The following is an 18,575-nucleotide window of genomic DNA, read 5'->3' as shown; positions in this document are numbered from 1 at the left end:
TCTGTGGAAATGTCCTTTTGCCCGGTGTTTTCCATGGTTTCACCCCACCCCACAGCACAGCTGGGCTGTTCTATCCACATTCCCTGGCCCAAGCCAAGGCTCTGACTGAGATTATCCTGCAGATGTGACCCAGAAGTGGAGGAGTCAGGGACAAGAGGGCAAAGGAGGGAAGGGAGGGTCCCCAAGGCTCACCAGTCCCAGGCATGGTGCTGTGCACGGGATTGACGGAGAGGGGCCCCAAGGAGCCTGAGGTAGAGACCTGGGCAGGAACAGAGGCACTGAGAGGGGTGAAATCACATCCTGCACTCCCTGCACAGCCCCCTGCATCCCAAAAGCCAGGAACTGCAGAATCTGAATTTTATCTTGGATTTCTGAAATTTTATCTCTTATCCACTGAGGAGGCTCCTGCCACTTTTAAATAGCAAAATCACCAAGCAACTCTTAAATGCAGCAGCAGAAATTCAGCTAAATTGATATCAGTGTATGCCATCCTCATCCCCCATTAATTTGGGAAAAATTTTCTTCATCAATCTCAAGGGGAAAAGCTTTGGGATGGCATCATGATTTGACTAAATTATCTTACAATTAAACTAATCAATTCCTCCTAGAAAACTTGTCTTTTCTTTCCAGCGTTTGCAATAAACAGAATTATCGCTTAATGAATTGCTCTAATTTAGCTGATTGTTTTCAATGCATAGAATAATAATAAATTTTATATATATATATATATAAAAATAATAAATTCTGGGTGAGATTCCACTCAGGGGGCTGAATCCCAAGCCCCTCACCCTCCCTTTCTTGGGAAAGATTTTTCTTCATTAATCTCAAGGGGAAAAGCTTTGGGATGGCATCATGATTTGACTCAATTATTATAATCAATTCCTCCTAGGAAATTTTTCTTTCCAGTGCTTTCAATAAACAGAATTATCGCTTAATGAATTATTATAATTTAGCAGATTATTATTCCATCCATTAAAAACAATAAAATATATATATATATATATATATATATATATATATATATATATATATGGATAGCATCATGATTTGACTAAATTAGTTATCCTACAATTAAACTATTAAATTCCTCCTAGGGAGCTTTTCTTTCTAGTGTTTTCAATAAACAGAATTATCACTTAATGAACTGTTATAATTTAGCTGATTGTTTTCAATTGATGGAATAATAATAAATTATATATAATATATATAATATATTATATATATATATTATATATATATAATAAATTTCACTTATATATATATATATAGGGATAGCATCATGATTTGACTAAATTAATTATCCTACAATTAAACTAATCAGTTCCTCCTAGGAAATTTTTCTTTCTAGTGTTTTCAATAAACAAAATTATCCCTTAACTATTTGTTCTAATTTAGCTGATCGTTTTCAATGCATGGAATAATAATAAATTATAAATAAATAAATAAATAAATAAATAAATAAATATGTATAAAAATTATAAATTCTGGGTGAGATTCCACTCAGGTGGCTGAATCCCAAATCCCTCACCCTCCCTTTCTTGGGAAAGACTTTTCTTCATCAATCTCAAGGGGAAAAGCTTTGGGATGGCATCATGATTTGACTAAATTATCCTACAATTAAACTAATCAATTCCTCCTAGGAAACTTCTCTTTTCTTTCCAATGTTTTCAACAAACAGAATTATCACTTAATTTCTCTTCTTTCCACTTTTTTCAATAAACAGAATTATCGCTTAATGAATTGTTATAATTTAGCTGATTGTTTTCAATGGATGGAATAATAAAAAAATTATATATCTAAATAAATATATATTTTTAAAATTATATATTTTAATATATATTTATATATAACATATAAAATATATAACATGTAATATAAATATATAATTATATATTTAATATAATTATATATATATTATGTAATGCAATGTATAAATATATGATATATAATATAAATACATAAAAATAATATAAATATATATAAATATACATGTAAAAATAATAAATTCTGGGTGGGATTGCAGTCAGGTGGCTGCATGGCAGGCCCCTCACCAGTCGGGAGTTGTAGATGGGTGATTTGATGGGGGATGGCATGGGGCAGCTGATCCGCTTCTCCTTCTGGCGCCGGTTGCAGAACCAGACCCGAACCACTTCCTTCTCCATGGAGAGCTGCTCTGCTATCAAGGAGATCTCCTCTGAGCTGGGCTTGGGGTTCTGCTGAGAGAGGCAAAAGGTTAAAAAGCCCCAAAAAACCCCAATAAATCTGCTCTGAACTGGGCTTGGGGGTCTGTTAAGAGAGGCAGCATGTTAAAAAAACCCCAAAGAACACAAGGAGATCTCTGAACTGCAATCTCTGAACAGAGATCTCTCCACTGGGATCTCTGGGCTCGGGGCTCTGCTGAGAGAGGCAGCAGGTTTAAAAAGCCCCAAACAGCACAAGGAATTCTCTGAACTGGGACCTCTGGGCTTGGGATTCTGCTGACAGGGGCAGCAGGTTAAAAAGCCCAAAAACCCCCAAAAAATCTGCTCTGAATTGGGTTTGGGGGTCTGTTGAGAGAGGCAGCAGGTTAAAAAAGCCCCAAACAGCAGAAGGAGACCTTTGGGCTTGGGGCTCTGCTTGGAGATGCAAAAGGTTACAAAAGGCCCAAAAACCACAATGAAATCAGCTCTGCACTGGGTTTGGGGTTCTGCTGAGAGAAGCAAAAGGTTTAAAAGCCCCAAAGAACACAGGGAGATCTCTGAGCTGGGCCTGGGGTTCTACTGAGAAAGGCAGGAGGTTTAAGAGCTCCAAAGAACACAAGGAAATCTCTGAACTGGGATCTCTGGGCTTGGGGTTCTGCTGAGACAGGCAGGAGGGTAAAAAAAAAACCCAAAAAGCACAAGGAAATCTCTCAGCTGGGCTTGGGGTTCTGCTGGCAGAGGCAAAAGGTTTAAAAGCTCCAAATAACAACACAAGGAGATCTCTGAGCTGGGATCTCTGGGCTTGGGGTTCTGCTGAGAGAGGCAGAAGGTTAAAAAGCCCCAAAATTCACAAGGAAATCTCTGAACTGCGCTTGGAGTTCTGCTGAGAGAAGCAGGAGGTTTAAAAGCCCAAAGAGCATCAGGGGCTGCTGGGAGGACAAGGGTGGGGTTGGCTGCGGGCTGGGAGGGGACAAAAGCCCTGTCTGAGGCTGAGGGTAAATATTTGGGTGAGAGATTATGTTCTGTGAAGCACAAAGTGCCTCAGGTTCCACGTCAGCCCTCCCAGAGTCAGGGGGGAGATGAATCACAGCTCCTGCCCCAGGGATTGCACAAATCTCTTCCCTCTTTGAGCTTAACAGCACCAAAATCAGAGCTGGGCTCGCCTCAACCTGGTGGCCCTGCCACCATCCAGGGGACAGGAGGCCACAAAAGTCACTGCCTGTCCCTCCCCTTTCTCATTTAGAAAGGGAAATAACCTTTCTAAAGGTTATTTCTAAAGAGCCCACCCTGCCCTGAGTAATTTATTTTCATTCCTTTTGGCTCTGTGGGGTTTGCCCAGAGCTGAAGCTCAGAAATGTCAAAGCTACCTGGCACAGAGGTAGATAATATAATCTACCAAGATAATATTCCCATTGCAGAAACCTTCTACCAGCTAGAAATGAGCTGCTAAAATGATCTGATGAGGACTGAGCAAGTTTTGATACGAGGGAAAAAACAAGGAAAAACAAGCTCAGGAACAGTTTTGATTTAAGAAATTTCCAAGGCACGGTTTAGTCCTATTGATTAAAGCTCTCTTTGATGCCTGTAGTGATTTTTCCTGAAATTCTTGGAGCTTAAAAAGAAGAAGGGTTCAACTTTTGAATGGGTTCAGGAAAAATATTTGGAGCAACAAGTTCTGGGGTTTCACAAGAGCTGCTCAATGGGGCATTGTGGCCACAGAGCTCCTGTGACACTTCTGCAACTCACAAAGAAAAGAGCTGGGCCAAAGCTGATCTCTGCACCCCAGTGATAATGGGGAAATGTGGTGCTAAAATTGTAATTCCCTTAGTATAACATTCAACAGGGAAATAATTGGGAATTTCTTTGGGTTTAACACTTTACCTATTAACTCCTTCAAGCATTTTTTTAACCTGCTCTCAAATAATTGGGAACTCCTTTGGGTTTAACACTTTCTTTTTGCTTCTTCAACCTGATATCAAATAAATACCCATAGGAAAAAAAACCTCTTTTCTTGAGAGGACTCAGTGCCCCAGGCTTGCAAATGCCAGGCTGAGGGAGAGAAAGGTTTTCCCCTCACATCTTGGAATCTCTTCTCCAGCGTGGAGCGGATGTTGGTCTCAATGCTGGTCCTCTTCTTCCTTTTCCGTCCAAACATCTCGTTCACTGAGGGGTAGGAGTTGGGGGTGCTCATGGAGGAATCCAAAGGAGCAGATTCTGGGGGAGGAGGGAGGGGAAAATGAGATATCCAAGAAGATAATGAGTTATTTTCATTCCCAGATGCTTCCTGTGAAACAAAGGTGCCTTCTAAAATACATTAAATTAATTTAATGGTGCCTGCTAAAATAGATTAATTAAATTAATTAAAGGTGCCTTCTAAAATACACTAATTGTGGATTGTGGATCCTCCCTCTGATAATGATTAAAATTGCTCCAAATCCATCAATGAGCTTGCCCAAATCAAAGAAGAAAAATGTTTTAACCCACACACCGTTTTTCCTTTGTGATCCTGATTCCCAGCCTGCTCTGACAGGGACCAGGAGCGTTCCAATAAATTCATTTCTCACAGAAAAGGATGTGACCAAAGCATTTGGCTCGGGGTGGCTGAGATGTGACCGATGGCTCAGACATCCTGAAGGGTGAGGTCAGCAGAGGACACCACCCCAAACCCTGCTGCCCCAGGGGATTCCCCTCTCACTGAAATCCTTCCTTTTCCAGCTGCTCCCCCTGGCCTGATCCCTCAGCAGCTGCTCCCCTTCTCCAGCTCCCACAGCGAGGGGCTGAAGGGGTTTGAGGGTCCTGGATGGATCCTCTCCTGCTGCTGGTGATGCCTCAGGTTTCAGATTTTATATTTTTGATTTTGAGGTTTCAGCTTTTCTATTTTTCAGACTTTCAGGTTCCAGTATTTATATTTTTCAGGTTCTGTGCTGCTTCAGTGTGTGGGTCTGGGTTCACATCAGGGGATGCTGAGCTCTGTGCACAGAGCAGGGAGACAAAACAATTCCTGCTCCAGCTGGGCACCAAGGACAAATGATCCCAATCTCAGCCCAGGAGCACAAACACCGTGGGCTGGAGAGAGAAAAACAAGCAGGGTGGGACTGCATGGGCTAAAGCTGGAATGGGACAATGAACTGCAAGGTGCAAATGGAGCAGAACTGATCCAAGGGAGAGACCCCGGGAGCGCTCGTGCATTTTGGGGCCATTTTGGTTCATCTTGGGTTCATTTTGGGACCATCTTGGTTCACCTTGGGTTCATTTTGGAACCATTTTGGGTTCACCTTGGGTTCATTTTGGGACCATTTTGGGTTCACCTTGGGTTCATTTTGGGACCATTTTGGGTTCACCTTGGGTTCATTTTGGGACCATTTTGGTTCATCTCGTGTGCAGCCCTGGCTGGGCTCTTGTGCTGCCCAAGGTGGATCCATTGAGGAGATTTTAATAAATCCCTGCTTCATTCTTTAGCTCTTTCTAATCTCTGCTCTAGCCCATCCTTCCCAAAGCACCAGTGGCATTTCTGCCCTGCTGCCACCCACCTGCATCACTGAGCCACTTCTCCAGCAGGGGCTTGAGCTTGCACATGTTCTTGAAGCTGAGGTTGAGAGCCTCGAAGCGGGAGATCGTGGTCTGGCTGAAGTCATTGCCGTAGAGCTTCCCCATGGCCAGGCCAACGTCCCCCTGCCAGGGACACCCACACCCCACAGTGAGCACAGGGAAACCCCTCCCAGTCCCACGCAGAATCACAGAGGCACAGAATTAACAGTCTGGAGAGGACTTCTCAAGCTGAACCAAGGTTGGATATCAGGAAAAAGGTTTTAGAGAAAAACTGATAAAGTTCTGGAATGTTCTGCCCGGGGAGGTGGCAGAGTCCCCATCCCTGGGTGTGTTTAACGAAGCCTGGATGTGGCACTGGGTGCCAGGGTTTATTTGAGGTGCTGGGGCTGGGCTGGATTTGATGATCTTTGAGGCTTCTTCCAACCTGGTCCTTCTGTGAATTCTCTGAATTCTGTGACTTCTGTGAATTTGGGGGAATTTTGGGAATTCACAGGGACCGGGGAGGTGGTGGAGTCACCATCCCTGGGTGTGTTTAACAAAGCCTGGATGTGCCAGGCTTTAGTTGAGGTGTTGTGGCTGGCTTGGACTCTATGATCTTGAAGGTCTCATCCAACCTGGTGATGCTGTGACTCTGTGACCTTTGAGATCATTGAGTCCAACCTATGACCCAACACCTCCTCATCAAATAAACCCTGGCACCGAGTGCCATACCCAGTGACTCCACCACTTCCTTGGGCAGGTGATTCCAGAGCCCAATCATTCTTTCAGTGAAGGATTTATTCCTCTTGTAGCCTAAACTTCCCCTCAGGCTGCTGCCAGGAGAGCTTCAGCCTTGTTTCCATGACCTGCCTGCCTGGGAAAGGGGATTTATTCCCCCCAGGAATCTGCCCCCACCTCTGAATACTGGAGAAGGTGCAGATATCGAGGTTATGGTGGTGAGGTGCTAGGATGGGTTTTTCTCTTTGTGAATTTGGAAGGGAATGCTGCAAAATAACCCAAATTTACCTAACCCAGCTTTTCCTTCACCCACAGATGTCACCCTGGTTTTTTATGATTTTCTAAGCCTTCTGATGTTGACATTCTTGTAGTGAACTTTCTCGCACACTTTCTGTAAATAACTCATTGTTTTGTATTCTTTTATGGAGGAGGAGAAATTTGATGGGCTGTTGGTCTGTCCAGTGTCATTGGAGAGGTGACACTGCCACCCTCCAATCCACTGTCACTTTTGGAAATCTATAAATGTTAAAACCAGAAATTAAACTTCCCTTTTTCCTCACCTTGAGAGCAGCGGTGCGCGCTTGTGTTTTTTCGTGTACTATAGCGACACACAGCTCTGCCCCAAATTCCCCCCATCCCCTCCCTCTCACCTGTGTGAACCCCAGCTTGATCCTCCTTTGTTTGAAAGTCTTTGCAAACTTCTCCAGCTCCTCCAGGTCGCTGGGCTCCTCGGATGCCCCCGCTGGGGTCAGGTGCTTTGCCACCTGCAGGTGCTGGGGGACGTCCAGGTGCGGCTCAACCGAGGAGCCAGGCAGGCCAGAGCGACCCACAGCCTGTCCAAAACACCCCAAAAAACATGCTCAGAGTCACAGAAATGGAAAACCAGAACGTTTCCTGGGCCATCTGCCCTCCCTGAAGCAGCAGGGGGAGTTTGGGACGCCCTCAGGTGTGTTCTTACACACACTCAGGTGTGTTCTTATGTGATGGTGTTCACAGGGGTTTTCAGGTGAGGGAAGAGATGAGAATGTTGACTCCATGTTCAGAAGGCTTGGTTTATTATTTTATGATATATATTACATTAAAACTATACTAAAAAGAATGGAAGAAAAAGTTCTCATCAGAAGGCTGGCTAAGAATAGGAAAAAAAAGAATAATAAAGGTTTGTGGCTTGGCTCTCTGTCCGAGCCAGCTGACTGTGATTGGCCATTAATTAGAAACAACCACATGAGACCAATCCCAGATGCACCTGTTGCATTCCACAGCAGCAGATAACCATTGTTTGCATTTTGTTCCTGAGGCCTCCCAGCTTCTCAGGAAGAAAAAATCTCAAGGAAAGGGTTTTCATGAAAGGATGTCTGCGACATTCTTACCCACCCTCGGGTGTGTTCTTACCTGCGAGGCCAGGCTGGGTCCGGGCTGGGAGAGGAGGAGGCTGCCCTGCTGCTGAGGGAAGGAGAGGAGGTTTGGCTGCAAAGCTGAGGGGATAAAAAAGAGACATTTCTGGTCAGTGAACACCCCCAGGGAAGCTCGCAGTGGGAAGCTCCATTTGTTATTTCTTGCCCAAAATATAAGAATTTCAGCCCTTAGGAGTGTATCTGGCTCTGAGTGGATTATGAGAAATAAAAGGTTCTTCCCGTGGCTTTTGAGCCTACAAGGGATCATTACAATAATGGGAGAAGTGAAATATCTCATTTACTGATCCCTGCGTGTCACTCATCACACTCAGGCATTTTAGAGACCTCTAATCTTGATTTTAGGTGCCAAGCAGCAGAGAATTTTCTACATCCTTCCTGGGGATTTCTCTCAGTTCTTAATTATTGTAGCTCTTAGAAAAATGGACATCTTATTTCCAATATAAGCCCTTGTGACTCCAACTTTCAGCCACTTGATCTTGCTAAAAAAAACCCTGATCCTCCAGCTAATCTCATGAGCCCTCCCACTCTGCTCTCAATTCTACATTTCATTTTCAAATGTCATTTGGAGGCCTTCTGACCCCTTCTTTCCTACCCTACTGTATTTCAAATAAATTGAGTTTCTTTCAGAATGTCGGAGCTGACACGAAATGATGAAAGGAAGAAAGAAGGGAAATCCATAAACCCAACAAAAAAATGGGATTTATGGAGAGGGTGTAATTGTTTCGTTGACAAACTGCCGAGTACAAGCCTATATCTCTTAGAGGGAATGTCCTACAGGATTAGGTTGTGTAGTTCCCCAGAAATTTAGTTGGTTTCAAGTCCATTGTGAGTGAAACCTATAGAATTTAGTGAGGATTTATAACCTTGCTCAGAGCAGTCAATATATTTAATTGATTCTAACTGACAATTATAGGAAGATCCACAGAAATTTATGGACTTCTGCTAATAAAAAGGAAAACAGATAATCTCCAAAATCAATCACTGCCCCCTCTCTCTGCCTTTTCTTATTTAATTTAGATCTGATGTGCAAAATCCCATTTATTTACTCAGGCTGGGGTTGGAATAAGCTTTCCCTAGCGCTGGAACGACTTCAAATTTCAAATCCAGGCTGGTAATGAGGTGCTCATTTTTAGCAGTGCAGGTAATTAATCACTGCAATGGCTTTGCCTTGGGACATGGCAGATGCTCTGTCATTTGGAGTCTTTAAAATCATGATTGAACACCTCAGCTCTGAGGGAAATGAAGGCTGGGTTCAGGAATCACCAGTCTGACAGCTGAGATGAAGATTTCAGCAGCAATGTTCAGGCTGACAGGATTCCCAAAATGTCCTTGGTTGTTCATTCCCACCTTTCCAGATTCTCCCATTCCTGATTCAGGTGTTTGGTTTTACTGGGAATAAAAGCTGGGAGTTTATCTGACAGCTTCAAAACACAAACAAACTGAAATTCATATTCTTGTTGGAAAAGTTCAGCCCCAGCCAAGCCCCAAAATCCATTTATGGACCCACAGTCCAAAATCAGGAGACACCCAGGGCATTCCCTGAAGGCCCCAGGGAAAATTCTGGAAAATTGGAGGAAGGAAAACTCCACTTGAACCAAATTCCTCTCCATTTTCACTCCCCACTGGCTGTGCATGCATGTGGCAAAAGGATCATTAAACCCTGGCAATCAGCCATGCAAAATGCACAAAAATCCAGCTCTTGGCCAGAATATCCAGCCCTGGTCAAGCCTGGAACTGGAAGGGGTGAGAAGCAAACAGAGCTGCCAAAAAAATTCACTGAAGAGATAAATTCCAATTTATCAAAGGCAGCAAGTTCTGCTTTGCAGTAAAAGATGTTTATTATTCATGGATAAAAGCAGGCAGCAAGGAATAGATTGTCCTGACCATATTTCAAGCAAACAAATTCAAAATTATTTGTAAATATACATCAAGTATCTTTATCCATCACTCAGTGTCATTTGGCAGAGAGGAGAATTTATATCCTGTCAGGAAGGAATAAATTCCCCACTTGCTTTTGGAGTGTGTGAACCAGAGAGTTCAAGCTGCAGAGATTTAATGTTATAATCCTGAATTTTAGTTCGTGTGGATGGAGCTCTGTGCTGGGATAAATCAAAGGATCCAAATCCCCTTGGATCTGCCAGGTTATGAATTAAAGCCTGAAACATCCCCGGAGTGGGAGAAATGCTGGAAGAATATTGGGGGTAAAAACAGAATTACAGGGAGTTATCAAGCACGGGGCGAGTCCTCAGTGCTTTCTTGGAGCCGATTTGGGGAGTTTTAAGAATATTGGACGTAAAAACAGAATTACAGGGAGTTATCAAGCACGGGGCGAGTCCTCAATGCCTTTCTGGAGCTGATTTTGGGAGCAGGGAAACCTTTCCAAATATCCAAACCTCTCCCTCTCATCCCAGAGCTGCTCCTGGCTCTGCTGGACCTGTTCTGCTCCTTCCCTGCAATTCCCCTCCCTCCAAACGATCGGCCCGAGCTCTGATGAGCTTTCTGCAATTAATGAGGAGCGGGAGGGAGCAGCTCCTTCGCTGTTCTGCGGGAATTCCAGGCTGGGAGCGCTGCCTGGCCCCAAGGTGGCACTCGAGGAGCGCAAAAAGTGCCACAGCATCTCCCGCATGGATTTGGGATCATCCCGGGCAGCATCACCCTGGGAAAAACCTCTACCAGAAGGGAGGTGTTTAAATATTTATCCATCTCTGTCGCTTTATATTTTATATTTTTATAGTTTTATAATTAAATATTTTTATATTTTATTTTTTATATTTTATTTATTTTTTATATTTTATTTTTATTTTTATATATTTTTAATATTTTTAATATTTTATTTTTTATTTTTTATTTTTATATTTTTATTATTTTTTTATATTTTATTTTTTTATATTTTATTTTTTTATATTTTTATAATTTTTCATCTATTTGTAACCTGCAGTTCTTTAGTGCATAACTCCAGACTCCACACACAGTGGGAGCTGCTGCTTCCCCATTCTGGACAGACACAACAATTCCTCTCCAGGATTTCAGCTTTTCTATTTTCCATCTATTTGAAAGAGATTATATGATATTTAATACTAATGCTACTACTACCACCAATAATAATAAATTATATTTAATGACAGTATATTATTATATTTTCTATCTACTTGTAATCCTGCAGTTCTTTAGTTTGTAACTCTAAACTCCATATCCAGTGTGAGCTGCTGCTTCCCCATTCTGGGCAGACACAACAATTCCTCTTCAGGATTTCAGCTTTTCTATTTTCCATCTACTTGAAAGAGATGATATTATATTTAATACTACTACTACTACCAGTAATAATAAATGATATTTAATAATAGTATATTATTATTTTTCCATCTATTTGTAACCCTGCAGTTCTTTAGTGCAGAACTCCCAACCCCACACACAGTGGGAGCTGCTGCTTCCCCATTTGGGGCAGACACAACAATTCCTCTCCAGGATTTCAGCTTTTCTATTTTCTACATATTTGAAAGAGATGATATTATATTTAACATTAATACTAATACTACCAATAATAATAAATTATATTCAATAACAGTATATTGTTATATTTTCCATCTGTTTGTAACCCTGCAGTTCTTTAGTGCAGAACTCCCAACCCCACACACAGTGGGAGCTGCTGCTTCCCCATTCGGGGCAGACACAACAATTCCTCTCCAGGCCTGGCAATCAAGGACACCTCACTGCCTCAGGGCCCAGAGATGGAAACAAAAGGGAGTTGGGGCAGCAAACTTGGGGTCAGTGACTTCATTAGCTGAAGCTGGAATTGGAAAATTCACCCCTAAAATGCAAATGGACCAAACTTTATAAAAGTGTGAAATCCACGACCAATTCTCCATTTTGGGTGGTTTTTTTCTGCCCCAAGTGTACCTGAAGGCCCTTCAATAAACAGAACTGCTTTTTATTCTCTCAGTTTTGTCTGGCCTCTGTTTTTAGGTAGCCCAAAAAAGGAATAATTTCATCTTTTCTTTGTCTTACCTTGTTGTCCTGCCTGAGACTGGGACAGGAGGAACTGGGGGACTGACTGCATGTGCCCAGGAAGCAACACCAGCTGCTGCAGGGTGTGGAGAGAGCTCATGTCCTGCAGAAAAAAGAAAAGGGAACAATAATAATCAAGGATTTATGCTCCTCACAAATCCACGCTGAATTTCTGCATTTTGAGGGGCTGGAGGGGTGCAGGTCAAAAAGTTTCAGGTGTGAGAGAAGATTCTGTGCATACAGAGAGCTCCATGTGGAGAACTGTCTGCTTTTCCCTGGAAAAGTTTACTCTTGGTGACATTTTTGAGCTGGAGATTCAAAGGTTTCAGGTGCAGGAGAAGAATTCTCACTGAATTTGTGGAATTTTGGGGCTGGAGGTCCAAAAGTTTCAAGTATAGGAGAAGAATTTGGTGCAGACAGAGAAATCCATGTGGAGAAGTGGCTGCTTTTCCCTGGAAAAGTTAACTCTTGATAAAGACATTTTTGAGGCAATCAAACTCTGGTTGTTAGAACAGTGAAACCTCCCAGATTTCAGTTTCTTCAGACAAAGCATTTCCAGAGCTTTTTCTTCAGATAAAGCATTTCCACTGCCTAAAATCACTCAGCAGATTGCAGCAGGCTGTCCCAGCTCACCAACACTGCTTCCCACAGGCCTGTTCTGAAGATTGGGGATTGAAGAATCCCTAAATTGTATCATGGATCTGAATTCCCATGAAAGAAGAGAGGAAAGGATTCCTGAGCATCTCTGTGGCTGCCTGACATCCAACTTCCACTAGAATTTAACAAGAGTTAAGTGCTGAACTCCACATTTTTTACCTTAGGTAAAAAAAAAAAATTCCCTTGAGGAGTTCAGTGCTGGACTCCACATTTTTACCTCAGGAAAAAAAAATTCCCTGGAGGAATTAATTTCTTCCCTGGTGTAAATCAATTTGAGGCAACAAGAGGCTGAGATTAGGAGTTAATCTGGCGTAGAACCCTATCTCTAGCAATGGCATTAACCAGACACTCATGAATGAGGAAGAGCAGGGCAAGCATTATCAGACACTTCCCCACGGTGCTGTCTCAGCCCCCAATTATTCCCAATCCAAGGGATTTCCTGACCATGGCGTGGTTTCAAACCCTCAGAGGGAATCTCACCCTACCACATGTCCAGCCCAACTTTGAGCCCACAAGGAAAAGCCGAGGAGGAAGATGAGGATTTACTTTTCCAGCTCAGTGTTCCTCACCCTTTCTGGACCAAAAGAATTTGGGGAGGGGGTCAGGAGCAGCCCCTTACCCTGGGATTTCAGGGCAGCCAAGGGAATTCCTGACCATGGGGTGGTTTCAAACCCTCAGAGGAAATCTCACCCCAGCACATGCCCAGCCCAACTTTGAGCCCACGAGGAAAAGCCGAGGAGGAGGAAGATGAGGATTCAATTTTCCAGCTCAGTGTTCCTCACCCTCTCTGGCCACAGGGATTTGGGGAGGGGGTCAGGAGCAGCCCCTTACCCTGGGTTTTTGGGGCAGCCAAGGGATTTCCTGACCATGGGGTGGTTTCAAACCCTCAGAGGGAATCTCACCCTACCACATGTCCAGCCCAACTTTGAACCCACAAGGAAAAGCCAAGGAGGAAGATGAGGATTTACTTTTCCAGCTCAGTGTTCCTCACCCTCTCTGGCAAAAAGAATTTGGGGAGGGGGTCAGGAGCAGCCCCTTACCCTGGGATTTCAGGGCAGCCAAGGGAATTCCTGACCATGGGGTGGTTTCAAACCCTCAGAGGAAATCTCACCCCAGCACATGCCCAGCCCAACTTTGAGCCCACAAGGAAAAGGCAAGGAGGAGGAAGATGAGGATTCAATTTTCCAGCTCAGTGTTCCTTACCCTCTCTGGCCACAGGGATTTGGGGAGGGGGTCAGGAGCAGCCCCTTTTCCTGGGATTCAGGTCACTCACCCCTGCAATTTGGCTCCCTGGCATCATGGATGATCCCTGCACGAGGTGCCCCGACCGAGGGGGGATGGCAGACTGCAAGGAGTCGCTGAGGTCCTCGGTTTTAATCTGCAAAAAGAGCAAAGGAATCGTGGAATTAGGGAGCAGGGGTGAGCAGAGGGCAGCTGGGATCCAACAGGCTGGAGGAGGCTTCTCTCAGGGATTTTTGTGCTGCTTCCATTGCTGAAAATCAGGGTTATTCCACACTGCTGCTCCCCACTCTATCCCATGGACAGCTCTCCTGCTCTGCCAAGCACTTTGCTCAATTAAAACATTTCAGGAAAACAACCAATTTCAAGCAGCTTTTCAAAGTTTAAAGCCTTTTGTGGAGTTTTAGTGAAGACAAGAAGCAATTCTTCTCTCCAGATCCCCGATAGGAGGGCTGGACATGGAAAACCTCTCATTTTTCCCTGCATGAAACAGAGGATGGTACAAGGGGATGGGAAAGGATGGGTCATGGAGGAAAAGACCTCAAAAAAAGCAGAGTAATCTAGAATTGAAAATGCAGCACTACAGGCACCAAATTAATTTTTTCAATTTCTACTAAAAAGCAACAAGAAATTGCAAGGAAAATCTCCTTCCTCAGTTACAAGCTGTGGAAAAATAACTGGAAAACTTACACAGGTGTCCAGTGGTCTTTTTGAGCTACTTTAATGTTCTTGCAAAGTTCTCATCCACAAGAAAATAACGATTTTTAAATCCATATTCTTAGGAAAAAATGCACCCAGGGACCAGAATTGAATCCTTGTTTCTGGTTTATTCAACAACCTCCACGTTCATTTCTAACTTTACTCATATATTTTTAAAAATTAATTTATTAATAAATAATAATAATAATAAAAATCTGTTCCAATTATTGTAGGAGCTGAAGTCTTTTGGTAGTGCTGACTGGGACAGGAGGGAGGGGAGGATTTTGGAAGTTTTTAGGTTAATTCCTGAAAGGTCAGTGAGGAGTGTCCATGCACAGGGGACAGGTAAAAGATACAGAACTCTCCTCCAAGAAAAGATTGACCCAAACCTTTTCTCAACACTGAACAAGGGTTATTCCTCATCACAGCAAGAAGAGCCTCTAATTCCCAAAAACTGGAAAAACCAGGAGGACTCTACCGAGGACACAACTTGAAACTCCTGAAGATTCACCCTGGCTCCAGGGAGTGAACATCCCCAGGTGTTCCCACCAGATCCCTCCCAAACCATCCCCCAAAGGTGAGCAGGTTCTTTGCCCCACTGATGGGGCCTTGAGGCCCTGCAGCCTCCTGCCAGCAGAGGGGGACGAGAAATCCAGCTCCACAAACCCCATCCCGAGCGAGTATTTTGGGGTTGAAGGAGCTTTTCTACCCATTTGAGCAAAGCAAAGAAATGCGCGGAATTATTCCGGTTGGAAGAGACCTCTACAACCATCGAGTCCAAGCTTTGACGGATCTCCACAAGAGGAGAAAAGGGGGGAGATGGGATCACAAGAAGCTCAACAGCTCCAGAACAGGGAGCTGCAATGTTCCCCTCTGCATTTTGGAAGGTGCTGCTCGGAGGGAAGGTGATTACAACACCCCCTTTCATTACAACTCGAGCTCTGGCCACCGCCGAAACTCGTTTTGCAATAATCCCAGCTCCTTGCAGCAAGAGGTAGACATGCTATGAATTCCAGCTCTTTCCTACCTTTCAGGTTGGCATGATCATCCCTCTTAGCCTGGCAGGGCAGAAAAAAAACCAACAACAAAAAAATCAGGTGGAAAGATCTTCTCGATCGCTATCGGCAGCGATAAGTCACTGAACGCCAGGCAAAAAGGCTCAGGAGGACACCCCGTTACCCCTGAGCCATCCAGTCACTGCAGGCACGTGGTTCTTTGCATTAAAAAGAATCCATCGGAGAAAAATAAGAAAAAAAAATTAAAAAGTTGTTAAAAAAAAATTTAAAAATTAACTTTTGCCTGCTTCATCCAAGGCTGAGCAGTCCCAAGAAAGTGAAGATTTTGGCGTCTCAGAGAGCCGGGCTGAGGATCCTGCCTGAGCTGTGGGGTGTTGAGGAGGCACGAGCCATTTCCAAACTGAAATCAATTTTTGCAGCTGCCAAGCGGGACGAGCTGGCGGCGCTCCAGGCACAAAGGGGTGTGTAGCCGCATCCCGGCATGGCTGGATGTGAGAACGGGAGGTGGGTTTGGCAGAGCACCGGCTCCCGACTCAAAAACAACAACAACATCTCCCACTGCTCCTTCCCCCGGCCCTGGAATTCTCCCTCCTGCGCAGTGGGCGGGAACCTGGGCTTTGGTTCTTGACAAATCCTTCTCCCCCTTGCACCTATTTCCATTGGGTTTAGGCTCAAATTTACCTCGCCCTCCTCTTCCTCTTCCCTCTGTGCAGCTGGCTAATTGTTCATTAGGAGGTCGGGATCTATCCAAAACTTTGGGGATGGTTTATGCAAATCCCACTCTTTTGGTTTTTTTCCCTGGTTAAACCAGCAATATTGCCAAGTGCACATTTAAAAAAAAACCCAAACCCAAAAAAACCCCAAAAAACCACACACATTGTGGGCGAGGCCACTCAATATCATGAGACTCCCTTAAAATAATGTAAATTTCAAATTAATAAAACGAGAGGAGGAGTTGCCTCCTCCTTTCCCAGTGCATCTGCCTCGGATTTGCAGAAAATGCCTGCAAATATGGGAAGAGTTTTCCTTGAGGAACCAAAAAATAAAAAACCAAGGTTGAAATTATGAAATCCTCAGAGAATCACCTCGTGGGGGTATTTGATGGGAGCTCTGCAAGTGAGAAACAGTGATTCGGGTAAAAGCAGGAGCAGATCCCACCGGGATTGCTCAGGATCTTGGTTTTATAGGATGATCATGGATGAGGAAGGGGGAACAAGAAAGTCATGGAGAGACTTTGATCCCACCGAATTTTACTCAGAAAAAAATAACAGGAAAGCAGGAAATTTAAGGAAAGCAACCTGGTTTGGTGGAAGCTTCATTGCCCATGCCAAGGAATCTTCCAACCCGAACCATCCCATGGAAAAAAACGAGCGGGGCAAAGAGCAGGACCTGCAAATGCCCACGGCTGGGGTGAGGTGTGGGGGCTCTTGGCTGTGAACCTCCAGCACCTTCCTCCCTTTGGGGCCCGAGGGGAGGCCCAGGGCAGGGCTGGGAGCAGGTAACGGCAGCTGGAGGCACGGGAGCTCCCCTGGGCCAGGGCAGGAATCACACTTGCAAATCTCAAGTGGATGTTTGGATGTTTTCACAGCCTCGAAACAGGGTCAGCCCCCGAGCAAACGGAATGAAAAACACAGGAAGGGTGACTGGCTGCAAATAGAGAGAGTCCCTTCCGAAGTTGGCTTCAACAGCTGCAAAGATGGATGGTTTCTTACCTATCTCTGGCCTAAACACAAAAACAAAAAGCAAAACAAACTAAGAAACACATTGAGGGTGATGGAAAATGATCAAAGCTCCGGAGCCCGCTTGCGTAACTGATTTGTGGAAGGTGTTTCATAAACATTTCATAAGAAGGAGAATTATGAAGAAAACATCTCCCAACCTGCCTGCAATTACTGCACAAACTCTTCCTTACCAGTAGGAAGAAGGGGAGAGGAAAAAAAAAAAAAAAAAAAAAGAGAAAGGTACATCTGTTTTGTAACTGATCTGTGAACTTCTGGCAAACGCTCGGCTTGTGAAAACATCCTGCAGACATCTTGGAGAGCTCTGGAAAACTGGGAAATTGGGAAGAGCAGCTCTGCTTGAATTCCCTTCAGATTCCACGGGCTGGTGGTTGGATCCCACTGGTTGGGCTGGAGCCCTCCATGGGAAATCCCAATTTAAGGATAATCTCAATGTCTTCCCCACAAAACTCTCCTTGAGATGAGCTCCTGGTGTGACACACACACAGTGCTCCATCATCCTCCTCATTCAGCCACCAATTCAGCGCCTCCAATCCTCTCCCAAATCCAGGTCTGGATCTCTCCCATCCAAGCTTGCCTGCCCTCTCCAGCCTCAGTTATCAGTCAGGAACCACATCAGTGGGAGATGCAGACACCCCCATTTGTTGTGAAGCTCCTATTTAGCCAGTGACCTCTTTGAAACGCATTTATCTGCCTCCACATCTGCCTTATCTCACAGTCAGAGCCGAGTTTGGGAGTTTGACTCACTCCCAGCCCTGCAGAGCAGAGGGGAGAGGAGGATCAGGTGCACACAGAGGGTCTGGAGCACCCAGAGAAGGAACAGCTGTGAGTCACCCCAAAGTGCTCCTGAGCATGGCAGGGCTGCCCCAAGCTGCCCCAAAACCCTTGGCCTGGGGCTCAGGGAGGAGGATTTAAGCTGGAAACAGGAATTAAGCTGGATCTGAGGCTCCTGCAGCTCCCTGAGCCTTCCCACCTTGGGATGGCGTAAGCGCTCCGCCGTGAATTATCCGCACACGTGGGCCCCATAAAATAAAAAACACACTAATAATAAATTATGGCAATAATAATAGTAGTAATAATGGGGTTGCAATTACTATTTCCACATGTACTGTCCTGCACATACAACAGGGATTAACAGCCACCTGGAAAGAAGGCAGGAAACCTTTATGTCAGTGCCACGATATTCACCCTGCAACGTTTGTATCCCACTGAAAGCTGGGGATTTTTGGAAGCTGTCAGCGTGACAGAGAGGAATTCAGCGTGGGATCAACTCCCAAACTGTCCTGAAGCACAGCCATGGCAAATTCAAATGCAATCCCAAACCTCAGCACACCTGCATCGCCCTCCACAAGGCCTTTG

At 44.5% G+C, this 18,575-nt stretch overlaps 1 protein-coding gene across 1 annotated transcript in view; it reads right to left on the bottom strand.

Moving 5' to 3' along the window:
* POU2F3 (POU class 2 homeobox 3) overlaps positions 1 to 18,575 on the bottom strand; it is a 52,147-nt gene that overhangs the window by 2,423 nt on the left and 31,149 nt on the right. The window contains 8 exon segments of the mRNA XM_054291489.1: positions 193 to 259; positions 2,052 to 2,213; positions 4,258 to 4,394; positions 5,711 to 5,852; positions 7,097 to 7,279; positions 7,839 to 7,921; positions 11,867 to 11,969; positions 13,797 to 13,901. Of these exon segments, the coding sequence (XP_054147464.1) occupies positions 193 to 259; positions 2,052 to 2,213; positions 4,258 to 4,394; positions 5,711 to 5,852; positions 7,097 to 7,279; positions 7,839 to 7,921; positions 11,867 to 11,969; positions 13,797 to 13,901 (982 nt within the window).

This window comes from Melozone crissalis, unplaced genomic scaffold (genome assembly GCF_028551555.1).
Source record: "Melozone crissalis strain CALT ecotype California unplaced genomic scaffold, PUWL_Pcris_2 ptg000092l_1, whole genome shotgun sequence".
In the NCBI taxonomy this organism is placed as follows: domain Eukaryota; kingdom Metazoa; phylum Chordata; class Aves; order Passeriformes; family Passerellidae; genus Melozone; species Melozone crissalis.
Note: the sequence above shows the minus strand (reverse complement) of the source record. Positions and strands in the feature narration are given on the sequence as shown.